The 18,804-nt window shown below is 43.8% G+C and overlaps 1 protein-coding gene across 5 annotated transcripts in view; it reads left to right on the top strand.

Annotated features, from left to right (window-relative positions):
* IQSEC3 (IQ motif and Sec7 domain ArfGEF 3) overlaps window positions 1–18,804 on the top strand; it is a 99,733-nt gene that overhangs the window by 35,361 nt on the left and 45,568 nt on the right. For all 5 annotated transcript variants that reach the window (XM_071422255.1, XM_071422260.1, XM_071422258.1 and 2 more), the window contains exon 2: window positions 6,128–6,208. In XM_071422255.1, coding sequence (XP_071278356.1) covers window positions 6,128–6,208 — 81 coding nt within the window. The remainder of the gene's footprint in view (window positions 1–6,127; window positions 6,209–18,804) is intronic.

Here is an 18,804-nt window from a genome sequence, read left to right as displayed (position 1 = left end):
TTTTATACTAGCAAGGGCAATTTCTTTTAAGATATTCTATAGGGTCTCTAAAATTGACATATTCTAGTGAGAAGCTGTAAATACTCTAGCAATGGGAATCCCATCTTCATCCCATCCCCAAGCACTGAAAGAAGAAATTTATAGTAATGCTGTGCAAAGGATGTGTGACTTAAAATGGATTTTTGTACCAAAAAAAGAAGATGATGATTAAGCAGGTGCTAGGTAAGTTTTAGAGGATGAGTGCTGATCTTTCAATAATCAAATTTATAGAGAAACATAATGGAAGAAGACATTTTCTCCAACACTCATGAGATGATCAAAGCAAGCCAAGTTCCAGACTACAAAACATATTTGATTTTTCATTTTTGGCAGGCAAGCAGAGAGAATAGATGCTCCTGGCAACTTCCCCCCACTCTTCCTCCCTCCTACCATGACTTTGAGTGGTGGAGAGAAGGAAGAACAGCTTTGAAAATTCTGAAGAGCTGTAGAATGACAGGCACTCAGGTGGACTGAAAAAGGGGCTACTGAGCATCCTGGCTAGGCTGGGCATGTCTGTGTGTGTTGTACATTTATCCATCGTGCTGCCATTTTGCAGCGGGGTTCCTTCATCAGTTTGCTTTTGTTAGGCAGGACTGTGTCCTGGAATTTAGACAGCATCAAGACACATCTTCATTTTTGCCATGCAATTAACTAGAGATGGAAGCCTGTGGAGGGTTATAGGCAGAACTAGACAGGCACTGGTCTGAAATAAGCTATGAAAATGCTTGATTCCTGAATCCCCTGAATCAGCGACACTCGGGTTGGGATTGTGGTAGTTGCTGGGAATGTAAAATAAAATGATAGTGATGCCTAAAGATTTCTAGCTTTTTGTATTTTTCATATATTTGTAGCTTTGTCAATTGCTAATGCATGGCTGTAGCTCTTATTACTTTTACCTCACATTTACCCCTTTCCCTTACATTTTGGAACAGTAAGCTAACCTAACTACATTCCTGAAATAATATGTAGTCTTATTCCAAGAAGAGAGCCAACTACAAGGATGTTCTGTTTTCTAACCAGAATCTGGAAAGACAAAACAAAGTGAGGAAAAGAAGCCCCTGGATGAATTCCAAAGGGGCAGTACCCAAGGAAATATTACCTAACCAACAACTCTCCTAATTGGACAATATATGATAGGTATACTAATCAACTAACCTTATAAAAATGGTAGAATTACGGTACCACATGCAGGTTTTGCCATATTGTGTACCTGAAGGCTTTCAAGTAAAGGTTTGCTTTTATATTATCATTCTAACATTGTTTGGGAAGGTTTGTTCTATTTCCAGGCAACAATAGCTTCGGGCTTGTTGCACTGCTACACTTCAATATCTTGGTTACTAAGGCCCGTGCCCCTCAACACAGAATTTTCTCAGTCAATCACTTTTGTGGTTCTGGTTTGTTTTTCTGAGATAGCCAACATCAAATGTTCAAGAGGAAATAATAAAAAAGAGCTATGGGCTTTCTAATGCTGGTAAGTTTGAGTCCTACACATTTGCTTTGGGAAGGATCTGCATTAAGTACTTTAATAGGATAATCTTTAAAATGTCCAGTTCCTCTCTGAATCTTACCAAATTCTTGCTGTCAAGAGTATCCCATAAGAATGAGAAGGCCATCAGATTTACAGGAACTTAATGAACTTAAATTCCAGAAATTACTTTTAATTTCTTTTTAAATGAAATGTGTATGTTTCCTTACAATATGAACCTTGTCCATACTCAGCTGCCTCCAAAACACTAGTCTAATGCCTTACAATTGAGATGACAGCTAGAAAATTTTGTGGTATTCTGCAGTGAAGAAGTGGGGAGAAGCAGCTAGCTGTTAGACAGTACTTTTGGAAACAGTGCCTTTTTGAGATCTCATTTCAACTCTCAGTATCAGGTTGACTGGAGTCAAAAATAGATCTATCACAGGAGGGAGGTGATAGAAGGAGTAACGTCTGCAGCTAACCTTAGCTAAGTTTTGTCACAGCTCCATGGGTAGGAGGAGCATTGAGCTACATTTTAGAGAGCCAGAGGACTGCAACTGGCCTTTCATTAACTTAGCATTGCTAAACAGTTGCTGTTTGTAGTTCTCCAGTGCTCATCTTAAGATAACAGCCAGTAAAACTTATCTGAGATGACTTCAGTTCTCCTTTGACTCTTTCTGCCTTTAATCTTCCCCTCCTAGGCCATGATTTTCTGCAACTCCATCTGTTCTCTTGGCAGCTATCTCAAAAAAGGCAAGATAGAGACAAGTGGCAAAAGACTCCAGGAAAGCTGAGATATCCAGCACTAAAACCAGTGACTTTTGGTTAAAGTCTCTTGCTTTTCTTCAAAATGTGGAGTTTTAAAGAGAAAACAGAAAGGCTGCATGAGCTGGACTCGTTATTTACTGATAGAGCATTGCTTGATTCAGCATTGTCAGATTTCTAAGAATTGCTGTGTGCTTGAGCCAAGGGCAGGGCTGCTGCTATGCAGGCCAGTGGGGCTCAAGGATCAGAATCCAGAGGCTGGTCGGTCCAGGCAGTGGCCTAACCCAGTGGTCTTCATTCATGGAGCATGCCAGCAGTCCTACAAAACTTACCAGAGCAGTGGGATGGATGCAGGGGTGTTGCACCATGGTAAAGAGAAGTGCATTCTGTGTACTCATGGTGGGAAGAATTTTAATTCTGTCTTGTTTTGGCATTTCTTGTAGTCTAAAATCATTCATGCAGAAAAACACAGAGCTTCTCCTTATCTTTGGGAACAGGCCACACAGGATATATGTTTAATTAAAGCTGACTGCTGGAGAACAGGGAGCACAACCATTTTCCATATGTTGTCTGGGGATTTGCTTTTGTGGGGGTGCAGGAGAACAAAAAGTAGTTAGGTTTTTTACCATAATACAGCTGTCTGCAGATGGGCATCTCTATTTCAAGACAGCTTTGATCAGAGCTAAACTAGTGGGCACTGATGTTTAGGGGGCAACTTGTATGGGCTAAAGTAAGCTGAGAAACCAACTGTTCAGGACTGTTCAAGACTCTGTTCTGACTGAGCAGAAGGCCACAGGCACTTACTTGTCCAAAGGGAGGATACAGTACTAAGGGAATTTTTAGGAAAGTTTTCTCCATTTGGCCCTGTGATGTGCAAGCTACAGAGACTTTACATTTTTGGACCTCAGTTGTTGTTCCCTCTACAATGCCAGTTTTTAAGAAAGAGGAAAAAAGCTTCTCCCCTTGGGATACATCAATGAAAGACCAAGGCAGCGTGAGTCATGGAGCCCCTTTGCTGCACAGTCCCACTCCCTGAGAAGCCAGAAAGGTAGAGCTAATTCCTGAGCTCACTAGACAGCTTGTGTTAGCCAGGAGGTTTGGCACAAGCCTCTCTAAAGTTCATCACAGAGCAGGAATTGCTGTGGCTGGACAGTTCATTCACAGATACCCCTATCGAGGCTGCAGGCAGCTGGCTGCATGACACCTCTTGTCAGGAGCAATGTTAAAGACAACTGAATAAAATTCAGTCAGCTGTTTTCTCTCAGAGGAGAGAGGGCTAATGTTTCAATTGACAGCATGGGTAAATTCGTGGCCAAGCTATCTCTGCATTTAAGATAGGTCTGGACTGTCAAATCCTTGCCTCCGGAGCATGCATCCCAGCTAGATGGAGCAAGGCACTGACAGGCTCAGGCTGTTCTCAGTCCTCCCTTTGCATCTGTGCTCACCCTTATCCTCTGCTGCTCCTCCACACTGGCCTCAGTGCTGGCAGCAATTACCCCAGCATGCCTCCTCCTCCTCCTCCCCCTGAGCCCCTTCCTCTTTTGTGCCACCCAACTCACCCAGAACACTTTTTCTTCTTGCTGGTTTTCCCTTCCAAGCTTTTATCAGTACACAGCCCAAGAGATAATAATTTGTTTATTTTTAAAGCAATACATTGGAAAAGAACAGTTCAACAGCATCCTGGTAGGTGGGGAGGAATTATCTCCACAATCACCAGCCTGATCAGCCTTCAACAGTGTGTGCTTAATTTCAGTCTTTGCAACGGTTTGAGGAAGGCAAAGCAGAGGATGTACAGAAAAATGTGGGCAAAAAAGCAAGCCCTGAACCCACCCTCTTAATTGGTTGACCATTGCCACCTACCAGGAGTACTTTAAAAGAAACAAAATTACAGATCCACACTCCAAAGTAGTGAGTGAAGTTACATTGCTCTTTCCCGATTTTTCAAAGGCTAAAACAAGACTCAGGCTTTCTAGGCTTCAACTCCGCAGAGGCCACATGTTCAAGTTATGTAGCCTTTCTGGCTTATGAAGTAAGATTTGTTTTAAAACACAACAAAAAGACAGCATAGAAAGGAAAAGAAAAAAAAAAAAAAAACAACAAACCACCATCAAAAGTATTACCCTGACTTATGACAGATACTAAACATCTCAAGGCTCACTTCAAACATCAAACTTGCAAAAGCTGACAACACCCCAGGGTGATAAAATCCAGGTAGCCACCAGACACTACAACCCTGGCAGGCCCTCTTGAATCACAGCAACAAAAATAACATCTTACCTGAAGATTTCACAGCATTAGGAAGACAGTTGCTTTCCTGGAGCACTTTCTTGAGGCTTAGAAGTGGCAGTGAGGCTCTAGGACACTTGCCTTTTCCATCCAGATGAGAGCTGCTTTCTCCTGATAACAATTAAGACACAACCTCTTAGGGTGGGAACGGGTCAACTTCTTCCGCAGGTTAACCCTCTCCCTGCTCCTGTCTGGGTGCTATGATGCAAAAGTGAGGGCTTGGATTTGAAAAATATCAGATATGACCAGGATCAAGAGATGGAAAGGAAGTGGAAAATGAACAGGAGTAGTCTCCAAGGTGGAACCCAGTCCCTCTGGTGTATGCCTGGGGATCACAAAAGAGAAAGAGAAGTTTATAGCGATTGGATGGAACTACTGTCAATGTACTTTTGCTTTGTGTGATTGGTCAAAAAACATTTACAGGGAGTTGTAACATTAACTTCTTGGTCTTCTGCCTGTAATGTGACCTGATAGCACCTTCCCATTGACAAAACCATGTAATGAGACCAATGCTGGAAAATAAAACAGCTCAAGACTCATTCCTAGCAGTCCTGCCCCATTCATGATTTGTACAGAGCCCCCGGCCGGCGATAGATATGGAGAAGAAAAAGTGACAACCACTGGTAACAAAACACCAAACCAATGAAGAGCAAGGAAATCCCAGACCCCAATAATGCTGTTGAGCTGTTGCATGACGTATGGGGAGTTTAGGTCATGAGGGTATAATTGTCCAGGGATTTCTTTTTTTGGGGTCCCTCTTTTGAGGCACCAAGCTCAAGACACCAAATACCATAACTGATTTCTTGCAATAAACCTATCTAATGGAAATGAGAACCCAGTGTCTGAAATTTCTGTAACTCTAGGATTTCTAACTTTGGATGAAATCTTTTGCCTTTCTTATCTAATAAACACATTTTTTGTGTTTTGTTTTCTTGTTTTGCTCAAGTAGATTACTTTTTTTGCTTTTCTCTTCTATGGTCTCTTTCTCTTGTAATGGTCTCAGTTCTCCTACTTGTGTTTGTCCTGTCAGTTCTCAACTATTATTCGTGATAATCCCCAGTAGTGATGTGCTAAGGCCATTTCTGTGCTCTAGGGAGGTTTCACAAGAAATGTCTGCTGAGGTAATTTAGCCACTGGTAAAAAAAGAAAATCAACTACTTTGCAATATATAGGAAAAATATACAAGAAAACACATTTAAGGACATATTTCTGTCCCAAAAGAAATAGAATGAAAGACAGAAAAAACTGTTTTTCATGAGATGTATGGGATTGTGAAACAAATGCTGCGAGAAGGAAAACTTTTGGTTTGTGCACTTTTGCCCCATTCTCCACCGGTTGACATCAGAAGCAGAACAGGTAAGGTAAGGGAATAGAGGGAATAGAACTGTCAGCCCCCTTCTCTCTGCTCCCCTCCACCTTGGAGTAAAAAATGTTCACATAATAATTAGACTACTCTTTCAGCATCACTGGGAGTCACTGTCCCCTTGGAGCAGCCCAAAAATAGCATTCTCCCTTGAGCTTTCTGCTGAGTGAAGGGAACCCTGACCAACTGTGGTTTGTTTTCTCTTACAGGAATGAAACTGTTTTACACCAGTTCTGTTGTCCAGCAGCTGACACCGAGCAGAAGCCTTCATCTCCAGACTCCTCACCAAGGTGGGAAATTGTTGTCAGCAAGACCTTTATTTTTTCTACTTCTTTATCATCCATCACTGATCTTCCTGCCCCAGACAAAACTCACATATTACACATGCCAATCCTCCTCCATGCTCCCCTCCATCCAATGTTCCCAGCATTGCTGTCCCTCTCTTTTCCCTCCCAGAGATTGTTGTTTGTACTGTGGTGAAATTGCCTGAAACCTCCTCAATCTCCACTCACACACAAAATGTTTTTTCAGCCTCTCTTCAAACATCCACTTCTGCTGACCCACATTCATGCTTGTAACTCTTCTTACTGTATGTGACACTGACACACAGATGCTTCTCTCTTCTCCTACAAATTATTTATCTCACACTATGAGGTTCCTGGACACACACATTATAACATTTAAAGTACAACAAAAGTCACCCAAAAAACTCAGGGTTCTGTCACACACCCTGAGATGGGGCGGGGGGAGCATTTTTACCTATGTGAGCTTGCCACAAACAACAGCTACAGACAGGTACTATTAACTTTCACCAGCTTGTATCCAGTGCAGCCAGGTGTGGGGACACCAGCAGTTCTCAGCTCTTCCTCATCAGGGAAAGATGTCAGTGCCAAGACCAGGAGGTCCAAAGAGCTTCAGAGGTACTTGAGATGCATATACTGCATTTAGGTTCCACACTTGGCCTTGTCCCTCTGTTCTTGCCATCTCCTTCCCCTCTCATGACTTCCCACCTTTACCTCTTACAGACCTGTTTTCCCAGGTCTCATCACCCTTCTGACAACAGCAAAGAGGTTTCTCTTTAAAGATGTCTCTCATTACACTGCTAGACTTTTACCTCTGACCTTTGGCACCTGTGTAAAAACCCTGAGTTACTACCAGGGCTCTGAACAGAACTGGGCAGCTGAGTTGCAGTAGTGAGGCTACTGCATTTTTATAATTACATTTGTCTTGTTCTACTCACTGGAGCAGACTGTGGTTTCTGATTCCCTTCCAAGCAAAAGTGTGAGTGCTGGACAACTGTGAGGAGAGCAGGGATGGCTGGGTGTGTATGCTCATAGATAGGGTTTGGCCACACTTGGAGACAGGGTAAAGAAGGAGCTCTCTTGCCCATTTGTGTATGAAGATGGAAGGGTTAACCCCCATGAGCACTCTGTGCTGGGAGCTTTCAGGCACTGGGGAAGTTTACATGGCAGCCCTGTCATGGCAGATGGGGAGATGCTGGCAAGGAAAAGGAGACAGCAGAGGAGGAGACCTTGGAGATTTCTGTGCTAGGGAAAGCCATCTCTCCCTTACATTTCCAGAGTGAGAGGGTTTTGTTTAAATGCTCTAGTTTGTCTAGAACTAAGGATCAGTTTTGCCATAGTGTTCTATCTTTATACCCTTATCCTTGACCCTGCCCCATTGTCCCGGCCTCCATCTTATTTCTGATCAGATCTCTTAGTTTCTAAGATGTTCTTATTCTACAAGGCTGTCAGTCCTACAGTCTAAATCTCTAGGATCATTTTTGTCACGTTCTTTGTCAAGCCTTCCTTTTGTCCTGCTAACTCCCAAAGGCCCTGCCTATCCCTTGAGCCCGAGTTTGCCTGCCCTCCTTCTGCTGGGATTGGACAGGTAAATTGAAGAAGGAGTGATCACCTGTTTCAGTAATTTAACAGCTTTGCATCTGAAGATGAGTCTGAGCCAGGAAATCGTGAATTTCGGATGAATGACAATGACCCCTATAGCATGTTGCAGCTGGGCTTCTCCTACTGATCTATGCCTGTCCATTTGATGCCTTTTGTAGCTTGCCCCACACTGCAGGCCTCATGCACTCCTTACTTTTTTTCCCCAGTCAGTCTTTCTTGGGTCCTTGCCATTTCTAATGCCTCCAGATCCCAACAGCAGTCCTGAATCTGCGTGTGACACTATATTCTATGCAGAGACAAAGATGGTTGAAGCCACCGTGGCTATTTGAAGGTGAGAAACAGTCAGAGAGTTATTGAACTCAATATTTAGCTTTATACTAGCCATAAAACATCTCCTAGTCTCTGCCAGGCCTTGAAGTCAGCACGGGCTTCCTTCATGTCCAAAGTTACACATACAATGCAGTGAGGAAGGCAAAAGAATGTCAGAGAGAGAAAAAAACAGAGTCAGCATGGAGCTGATATCCATAAGGTGTTCTGGAATGGCTCTAGGAGAAATCATATCATTTACAGAGTCTGTCACCGTGCTCAAATCATGAACAGGTTCCCCATTAAACCAAGGCAGAACAAAAGTCAGTCAAGACTGAAATATGTGGGTCAGACAGCTTGAATAGACAATCAGTTCCTGGGTGAGCCAAGCATATCCCTAAATAAGCTCATCAGGGCTCCTGGTGGGAGAGCCTGGTACATAGGGGCTCCCTGTGCAGCTCTCCTGTGTCCCACTGAATGGACAGCCAGTCACAAGTGGTGCTGCTGTGAATTCTGATAGACCAGCTCGGGTTTAGTCTCTCTTTCCCCCTTCTGATGATTTCCCTAAATGAGATAAATCCTGTCAGAACTGATGCCACTAATAACCATCAGCCATCTAGTTTTAATTAGAGTTTGCTTCATTAATGCCCCAACTCCTCTCAGCACAGCAGATTAAATAATGTACTTGCAGCTCATTTACACAAACCCCCAAACTGCAAGGCTGAGCTGCAATCCTTTAATTAAACAGCCTGGCTGATCCCTACCGCTGCCTTGGCTCATCAGTCTAAGCCGATTAAAGAGAATAGGGACTAATAAAGAGCATAAACAGCAAAGTGACTCTCAGCTCTTCAAGGGACTTGGAGATTCCAGTGGTGATCAGCTGCTTCCTCCTCCTCTAGCAGGAACTGTACCTCAGCCCACATCCCTTCTGTCTGGGACCTGCAAGAATGGTTCTGTTTTCAGCAGAAGCCCAGACTCGTCTTGTGGGACAGGAGTCCTTTGGGAGACTGAGGAAAAACACAGCAGAGAAGGAGAAAGAGGGACATCAAAACAGTGACATGAGTGGCTATCTGACTGCAGGAGAGACCAGCAGGAGCAGCCATACAGCTCAACAGAGGGACAGGAGGAGAAGCAAATGCAGGGAATAACAGTTGGAGGTTGAATGCCAGGAACAATCTGGGACAAAAGTTTGTCTCTGCTTGTGGTTTGTGATGGTCGTTGTTCTTGTGTGGTCTCTCCTAACATTCATCTGCAAGATTTCTTGCTCTTTCTTTGCTGCCAGCTAAAAATGCCTTGGCTTCACATGGATGGGAGTGATTAGTAACATGTCAGTGTCTAAACACTCAACAGAAGCCAGCTCAATGAGGTGGTTGAGATTATTCCCACTCATCTTGTTCTGCTTTGCTTCACTGACTGCCACAAGCAGAGCTAGCCCCCTTCTCTCCTCCCAAGTGTGAATTCCTTGTGGGGAAGTTGCATCTCCATGAGTTTAGCAATGCAAATTTCCCACCTGGCTGCTTAGCTGGGTTGCACCAGCAATTAGTAAAACTGGTGCTGTAGGCCATGAACATTAAGAGACAGATTTGATCCCAGATTCTGCCAAAAAGCTCAAAGCCAAAGTACTGGATGAGGTGATGGCAGCAGCAGCAGGCAGATTTCTGTTCCTGAGCTCTAAGGGCTTTCCCACATCAAAGGACAGTATAAATCCTTCACCATTGTCTCCACTGGACTTGTACACCACCAGCTTCATGACCATAAGCCATCTTGCAGGTTGGGTTTCTATAAGGGATGCCAAATATCTGGTTGAGTGACATGAAGAAACTCCAGGGATGGCAGTAGGAGCTAACCCTGCTCCTTTACTGAGGTGCTGATTAGACTCTAATTTAGCCAAACCCTGTAATTTCATAAAGCAACGGCTCTTTTTCTCACTGGCTTTTGCCTATTAATGGCAGGGTTTCATTCTAGGGACTTGAATAGCCCAGTAATTGCATTTCCCACTTCTCCCAGTCACATAGAGTGAAGGCTGGCATCCCAGAACAATGACCTTAAAATGTGTCCAGCAGCAGCCCAGTTCTAACGGGATTACAGACCATTTTCCTTTGTGTGAGGTAATAGGGCTGAGATTAGAAAGATTTGTTTCTATTAGAGTAATGAGAGGAAATTATGGAGTCACAATTGGAGGGAACAGTATATTCATTCAGTTGCCTTTCATAGGCTTTTCGAAGTCTGCCTCTGTGGTGCTGAATAGGAAATCAGCAGAAAATCACCTCTCCTCCTGTGATGGGAAAAGTTCTACAGAAAACTTTAAGCATCAGGGGCAGGTCTGCTTTGGCAATGGACTTGGGAATAGCACTGGAGTGCTGAAGCATTGTGGAAGAATTGCAGATGAGACCTGACCTGCTTTTGAGGCAAAGGAGACAGTTCTTTCAGGAAGAGAGAGCAATCTTCTGGAAGGGCTTGGGTGTGTACTTGAAAGAAGGGCTAGGATCTGAAGCTTTTCTTTGGAAAAGCTGTCTCTGTTCATATTTTCCACACTTTCCAATAGGGAGATGCTGCTTAGATCAGGGTTAAAACATGATTAGCACCACTCATTTAAAAATGTTTACTTCATGATTGTGGACCAATGAAATTCTAACTCAATATTGTTTAAACTTTCAACCCCTGTGGACTAATTTCTAAAGTGCCTGCTGGATTAGTCACCATAATAGATTGGCTGCTTCCTGGCACCACTTAGTGGTAAGGAGACATGTGAACCATTGGCTACTTCTCCAAGCCAGCCTTCCTAGCATTTCTGGAGAAATTCCTTCTTGCCCCACTTGTGGCCTACCAAAGTTCTGAAATGGAAGTGTGAATTCCACTATTCTTGCTGGAGGAAGCCCTTGGTGCTGGTTGCTCCATTTTTATATGTGGGAGGCTGATAAGTGGATGGGCAGATTTTGGACAATTTGTTCAAACCAAACCTTCAAACATCTTTCTTCATAGCTCTCTGAGCTGCATGAGTATGCTGCACCCTCAGCAGCACATGCTTAAAGTCCAAAATTTGATTTAATTTACTTCTGGACAACTCTGTCTCTTACTCTTCATGTCTCTTTACCTGAACTCTCTGTTTCCATTGAACATGCATTTGTTCTTTGTCCTGTGAAGTCATGTTGGAAGATGTTGGCACAAAGGAGCCATGAATTTTATCCACTGCACAGTCACAGCATCACGTCCCTCTTTGAATCCTCACTGCTGTAGCCCAGGAGAATCTCTCCTTCTGCTACAGCTCTCCCTTTGCCCTTGGGTCACTTTAGGTTCTCTAACAGTTAGATCCTCCTGAGAAATTCCCAAGACCATGTTTGGGTTGTGGTTGCTATGTCCCTTAAGGCTGAGGCCCGTGAAGTTGTTGAGAACTGAACCACTCACCAAGTGGATGCTTACTCTGGACATTACTGAAGTACCTTGATAAACAGTTGGACAGTGGCTCTTCAAGCATTACAGTTAAACAACTGAACTACTCAACATTTTATCCAAACTTGTGAAAGACTGACCTTGCCTGACAGGACAAATGCAAATCCAATTCATGAAATGGGAAATTATAATTTCTGATTTAGGATTGCTGGCAGGATATTGTATATGGAATCTGGAGGTCAGTGCTTCATCTCAGCTCAGAGCTGTTCTGTGGCTTTCGCTCAGGTGTGAAGCATGATGACGATTTTAGTCTGTATCAAATCAGATCTATAATCTTCCACTTCAAGAAGCCTAACAACTCTGCCTAATTGGCCCCCAGCTGGCAGTGTCAAGTGCATATTCCTAGAATTAGTGCACCAGGGAGGCTGAATTCTTCTCTGATTCTTAATGAGGAAGACTCCAGGTCAATCTGAACAGGATGTGGACATGCCAGTGCAAAGCAAGCCTCTACATTCATGGTCTTGTGTACTCTAAGGACAAATGACCATACACAAAGCTCACAGTCTGGCTTCTTCCCCAAAGTCCTCCAGAGCACTGCTTTTGAAAACACACATAAGTTGGAGCAACATTTCTGCTTTGCTAGCACATCCTGTTTGTACTTCTCATTTCTTTTTCTTATTGAGGTCATGGGCACAAAGAGAAGATTTTTTTTTATTGCTTCTTAACAGCTCATCACTTTTTCTTCCATCCCTGTAGACTTAATAACCCTGTTCCAGATAGTACCATTGGAGATTGCAGGAAGCTGCAAACAGGCAGATATGGGTCAACAAAGTTCACATAAATATTCCCCCAGCTCACAGTTTTCAGAGATTTGATTTCAGTCTGACACAAAGATGTGAGCCAAAAGTAATGTCTGTACCCAGATTTGGACTCTTCCTAAGCTTGGGAGTGAGCACACTCCTCACTTTTTATGGGTGTTTTGTACAGTGAGGACTAGGAGCTTCAGTTGCATAGCAGGAGCCTAAGTCCAGAATCACAAAGATGTTAAGTGAATGTAAATTTAGGGCAAATATGGAAACACTTAGAATTATATGCAAAAAATATTTTAAAAAACATCCTTAACATTGTAGCTACCAACAACCTTGGGAATCTCTTGCAGGGAGGTATAGTTGGGAAATCTTCTGGTACTATGACCTGGGAGGAATGGCTCTTTCTGGAAGCATCCAAAGAAACAGGAGGTCAGTTTCAGATGCATTGTCCCAGTTCTGTAGAGGAGCTCCACCAGGACATTTTGGCACTCTCTCCCACACAGGTATTTCCCTGCTCCTCTCCAACAGCTGGTGCAGCTACATTCAGGCAAGTGTGGAGAACATGAGGGTGGAGAAGTAAAGTGAGGAATAGATTGGCTCTTCAACAGGAAAAAAAATATTTCTAGTGGAATCTGGAGTCTCCCTGTCACAGTGGTCGCTTTGCTTGCTGCTATCAACACCTTCCTTCAGGAAGGTGGAAGACGCTAGGGGAGAGAGGCTGAAGAAAACACACTTGAAGTATCCTATTTTGAAACTGCAAAGATGCCCATCAGACATGTTTTCTGAGAGCCTGAAGCTGTATCCAGCCATTGCCTGGCCACATCTTCTTCCAGCTCTTTATTTTCCCCTGTTGCTTACGTGGGTCCTGCCCTAGAGGAATTTAGACCTGGATTCAAGTGCTTTTCTCCCACATGTGCCAGTACTTGCTGTTTCTTGGGCCATGGTGATATGTGTGCAAGGGGATCAATCATAGCCAACTTTACAGCTGTGGGAGCCACATTCTTCAGCTGTTGAGATCAAGTAGTGGCATTAACACTGGGCAATTCACTCTGGCTTGCAGATGATCCTCACATTCTCTCTCCTATACTGCAAAGAATTTCTTGTCCATGCCATGGCAACATTTTGGTACCAGAGGAATGCAATATAAACACCTGCTCTATCCTGTGTTTTCTGTGTGATAACGCTACAGACATGCATGGGAAGAAGCTGTGCCAGCCTTGGAAATCGCCCTGTATCTAACACTAGAAAATGGGCACAGATGCTTTGTAAAATAACAGCAGATGGACGATGGTGGAGCTCACACCATTCATCCTAATCTGCTGCTAATATCATCTGACCTGATCTGCATAAGTCAAGATGCACCCACCCCCAAAATGGAGCCATTCCAGACCTTTGTACACCAAGGTGTGCTCTGTTGAACTTGACAGGTGTTTTCTGTGGACCCTCTGTCCACATGCTTGTTAATGGCTTTCAAGACAGAGACACACAGGGCAAAGAGATGGAAAGAAAAGGGAGAGAGACTCATCCCAACAAATGTAACAGTGCTACTGTGAGAAAAATGGATGGCAAATGTACTATACAGAGAAGAAGAAAAACAGGAGAGAAGGACCAGGATAGCAGGAAAATAAAAAATAGTGTAAATGAAAGAAGGAACTGCAGGGAACAAGAAAATATGAGCAGAAGATAAATGAGCAGGGCCCTTGTCTGGAATAATCCTGTTCATGCCAGCATTCTTTGGCTGTGACACAATGAGACTGTGGCCTTTTATTACACATTTTTTTATAGTGTGATGCCAATCCAAAGGCCTTTGTCTTTTTGGTGCTCTGCAATACTAACTCACTCCTATGAAGGTTCATCTTCTGTTCCCCTATGGAACAGGCTCTGTCCTTGGATACACTAAGCTCTCCCTTTGGAAAAACATCTCTGTGCACTAGAGTTCCTTCTCCTGCATGTGGCCCTGGCAGATTTTAACATGCTTCAGTGTTGTCATTATATTGCAAAGGCTCTATTATCAGTACATTGCAAGGGTTCTATACTGCTAGAGTTTCGTACCTCCTTGATGTTTCTTGTAGGCAGCTCCTCTAAGCACTGACTCTTCCTTGTCCTCCCAGTAGCCAGCTGACTCCAGTTCCCTCTCAAGCAAACAACCCACTCTTTTATAGCACTCTTTTGATTGGCTACAGGTGTTAAAATCAGGCCTGTTCCCAATGTCTAATAATTGGCTCAGCTGCAACTCCTTAATGGGGTAAGATTACTTTCTCTACTACCTTTATTTCCTTATATTGTATCCCCCTACACTTCAGGAAGAACTGAAGAGTCTGAAATGCTGAAGAGGAGCACACTGTACAACTGCTCATGCCACAGTTCTGCAAACAGAAGTAGATAGCTGAGGGAGTGCATGCAAACAAGTTGGGAGGTATTTTGGACTGTTATCTCACCAAACCAAAAACTGCAGAACAGCTGTAGACTACTCCATTTTCTGTGAGAAAACATCATCCTGAAGAAAAGTATCATAAACAGGATCTGAGTTAAGTGAGATTTTTCTTGTGAGACTGTGAAACCTAATTCTGGCCACATCACTTGGAAGTGTGTTCCACTAACTTTTAACAACTTCTGCTTGGCACATTGATTCTCTAGACACACACCCTTAGATTGCAGCATCATCCCATTGGAAATGAATTGCCTGGTGATTAGAGCTGTGTGTCGCCTTTGTTATGTCCCACACTGGTATGGTGCTGCTTCCCTGTAAGCAGGTCATGATGCTGTTATTGTTGTCTGTGTGTCTGGGTTGACTGCATCCTCTCTCATTCCCCCTTTTGCAGAAAGAGGGGGATGGAGATAGGCTACCCTGTGTATACACTGCTAGTGCTTTCTTCCATGTGCCTCCAGAGGTCATTGGCAAAATAGAACTAGTTCTTGTAATCTCCCAGAATGCACTGATGTGAGAGGGTAAGTGGAGATGCACAAACCAGAATGGTGCAGAATGGTGGTGTGAAAAATATTGCTGTGCTGTTCAGCACAACTGGATCTGATAAGGATTATACAGAATGTGCTAAAATAGAGCATATTGGGCCAGATCCTCCACTGGAATAAAGCCATTTATAGCACCAGCCAGGATTCTGCTCAACAACCCAGTAGGATTGGTTGAGTCTAGGCAAACTTCATGGGTTTTTTATGATCTTGCCCCAAAAGTTCCATGTCTGAGTACAGGGAATAGGGGTAGGAAAAATTTCCATTCCTCATAGGTAAGAAAAGTTGAGGTGCCATAGGGAAACATGAGCTTCTGTGGCCAAATGTGTAACTTGCTAAGTCATCCTGTTTTCCAAATGGGAATTTAAAAGATAGAAAAAGAAATGGGGCCTCAGGGAAGAAATGTGACATGAAGTGGATCAGAGGGTAAGGAAGCAGCAGAGAAAAAATAGGTTAAAAACTGGAAAAGTAGAGCTTTGTGCCTACTGCATAAGGCTGTGGGGGTGGTCACTGCATTGGGGAAAGGAGGAGGGAATGCAAACCATGCTGTTTCTATCTTGGTCTGCAGCCAAAGGGCAATGCAAGCCTCTGGATCTGAACACAGTGGCAAAGTTAAAATCTAGATAAAGCTGGTGAATGCTGTTTGCATTGTCTGTATTGAGGGGGATGGTGACTTACGGCTGTGTTCCTCTTTATGTTGAGGAGAAGAAGGCTTCTTTCTGTTTGGTTTGACACAAGCAGTGACCTTCTGCTGGGCTGCAGTAATCACAAGAGATGAAATAGCTGAGATACTTGAGAATGGAAAAAAAATTTATCTGAGTTACACCAAGATCTACCTGTGAAGTGGCTCCTCTCTGCCTTGACAAATCAATTACCCTGATCCCTTAGGAAGGAGCCCAGAGGTGCAGTCCAACCTAGAGTCCAGCACAGCAGGAAGAAAAAGAAGACTAGAGAAGCCCTTGCCCAGGTCTATAAATACCATGTCCCTCACCCAGCTCATTGCTGGACTGGGAGAGCAATGGGCTGAGGGATATGCAAGCTTTCCTTGCCTTGTAGAGGCTCTGCTGCCTCCCAGCCCTGAATTCATCTCATTTTAGCAGTGCAATTCTATCTTCTGCATGATCGCACTGGCAGGCTTTTGTCAGCGAATTTGGTGATGTTCAAACCTGCCTCAGGGATGAGAGGCCAAGAGATCTGACTCAAAGTGGCAGAAAGACTGCTGCTGAGAAGCCAAGTTTCTCTTTCCCGGGGTGCTGAGCGGGCAGTAACACTAATGCAGGGTGCCATCTGTTCTTTCTTTCTCTAAAAGGTCGTGTTTACCAAACATTGCAGAAGCAAGAGAGGTCTGGGGTTAAAATAAAAGTAATTAAACCCTGCAGAGGAGGACCTCCTGTGCCTTTAGTGTCCACTTGGTGCTCTTCACACCTCAGTGAAGCACAAGCGGCCTGTTCAAAGCAGTCACAAGTAACCTTGTCTGCAGTGCCAGGCTGTGGGACTTGTGTCTAACCTGCAGAGACAGCACAGCAACCAGCCCGGGGTGCCAAGCCCCAAGGGGTGACAGGCAGCTCAGAAAGGGGCTACACTTCCTAAGCTGAGCCCTGTGCTCTGCAGCTGGTGAAACAGGAGGCACGGATGGGAAGAGGAAAGAGGGGTGTGCCAGAGAGGTGGCCCAAAGGCCATTCTGAGGTGTCATCCAGACACATGTAGCAACTATAAGAAAAAAAATTCTGACAGCCACCCACACCACCCAGAACAGCCAGCCTTGCACCATGAACACCACTTCTCATAAAGTGAGAGCTGCCTTAGCTATTCCCAGCCACCCTCTGGAGCCTGTCTGTCCTCTTGGAAAAGCATTATTCCTCTGGTAGATGAAATTTGTCATGCAGACCCAGGCCCTCAGACTGGTGGCCAGCCCAGTCTGACACCTGGACAGTCATCTTTGCACCAGGGTGTCATGGGGTGCTTCAGAAACATTTAGTTCCTGTAATGCTGCTCTGTAGCAAAAGGCACAACAGCACAACACTGTGGGAATTACACAGCGCATGGGGATCAAGTTTAAAGAGTAAATCTGAAATGAAGGTGTTGCAGACAACTTTTATGAAAAATCCTTTCCTTAGGATTTTTCCTCCTGAGAAGCTGAGAGGCCTCAGGAACAAAATGTAAACATGGATTATCTGCTGCTGTGGCATGCAACAGGTGGATCTGTGATTGGCCCATCTTGGATGTTTGTAATTAATGGCCAATCACAGCCCAGCTGGCTTGGACAGAGAGCCCGAGCCACAAACTTTTGTTAGCATTCTTTGCTATTCTATTCCTAGCTAGCCTTCTGATGAAATCCTTTCTGCTATTCTTTTAGTATAGTTTTAATGTAATATATATCATAAAATAATAAATCAAGCCTTCTGAAACATGGAGTCAGATCCTTGTCTCTTCCCTCATGCAAGAACCCCTGTGAGCACTGTCACATGAAGGCACTGACTTCAGCATGTTGGCCCCTGTGGGGCAGGAGGGTCTTGCTAGCGTTCCTGCATTCTCTGTCTGCTTAATGTACATCTCACCAAAAAGCTTCAAGTGGTGCTGAAAAGATGTTGCCTGGTTCAGTCTGTGCTAAAGGATGTTAAATTTAATTGATTTCCAACATATTTACTGTACCATACTGTCAAATCTGTTTTACAGGTGTGTGTGTGCGCCAGACCTTTTATGAAATAAGTAATATATTCTGGGATGGGTAATGAGCTTGGCTAATTACCATTAATTCCTCCTGGGTAAAACTAGTGTGAGAAGATGGCTTGATGCCACTGCTTTGCAAGGTGTTAAATGAATGTAGACAAAATCAGAATCTTGTTCCTGCATTTGTCTTTGTTGGGGGAGACTGTCTGAGAAAGCTGCAGCCTGGCTGGCAGGGGATGATTTGCCAAGATCAAGTTCCAAGTTCCCTGCCTTTCTGGCAGGGAGGACTTTTGCCTTCCATCAGTTTCAGCAGGCTCCCAGAGAGCATTGCCTCCAAATCACCCTAAAACTTGAACTTCTAAGCAAATCAGAAGCAATTCTTTTGCACTCAGCCCCCCTGCATGTCAGAAATCTCTGAACCTTGCAAAGATCCCATAATATATTACCAAGCCTGTCTCAGCCTTTTTTTTTTCCATTGAATTCTGATGAACCCATTCACCACATGTCATGGGTATCCTCAGGGAACACTGAAGTGAAATAAACTGAAAAGGCACTTTGGACCCTGCTAAGTCAGCAGTTGTTTTTTTGTTGTTGGAGTTTTTTGGGGGTGTTTTTTTTTGGTTTTTGGTTTGGTTTTTTTTCTGAGCAGGGAAGCTTAGGAAAGACAGAGGAAGCACAGGTTTTTGCAGACTTGGGGTCTGGACTCCATTCTGCTGGCATTAGCAGTGAACTCTTTTTCTAATTCTCTGTATGGTACTTTGCAGGGTTTTTTTTTTAATTCTGACATCTCTGAAGCTTTGAAGTCTATATACATCTAAGACCATGAGAGGCAATGAA

This window comes from Agelaius tricolor, unplaced genomic scaffold (genome assembly GCF_023055355.1).
Source record: "Agelaius tricolor isolate 1412-34295 unplaced genomic scaffold, bAgeTri1.0.p SCAF_3, whole genome shotgun sequence".
NCBI classification, from domain to species: Eukaryota; Metazoa; Chordata; class Aves; order Passeriformes; family Icteridae; genus Agelaius; species Agelaius tricolor.
The sequence above is the reverse complement of the archived record's forward strand: the minus strand, read 5'-3'. Positions and strand labels throughout refer to the sequence as shown.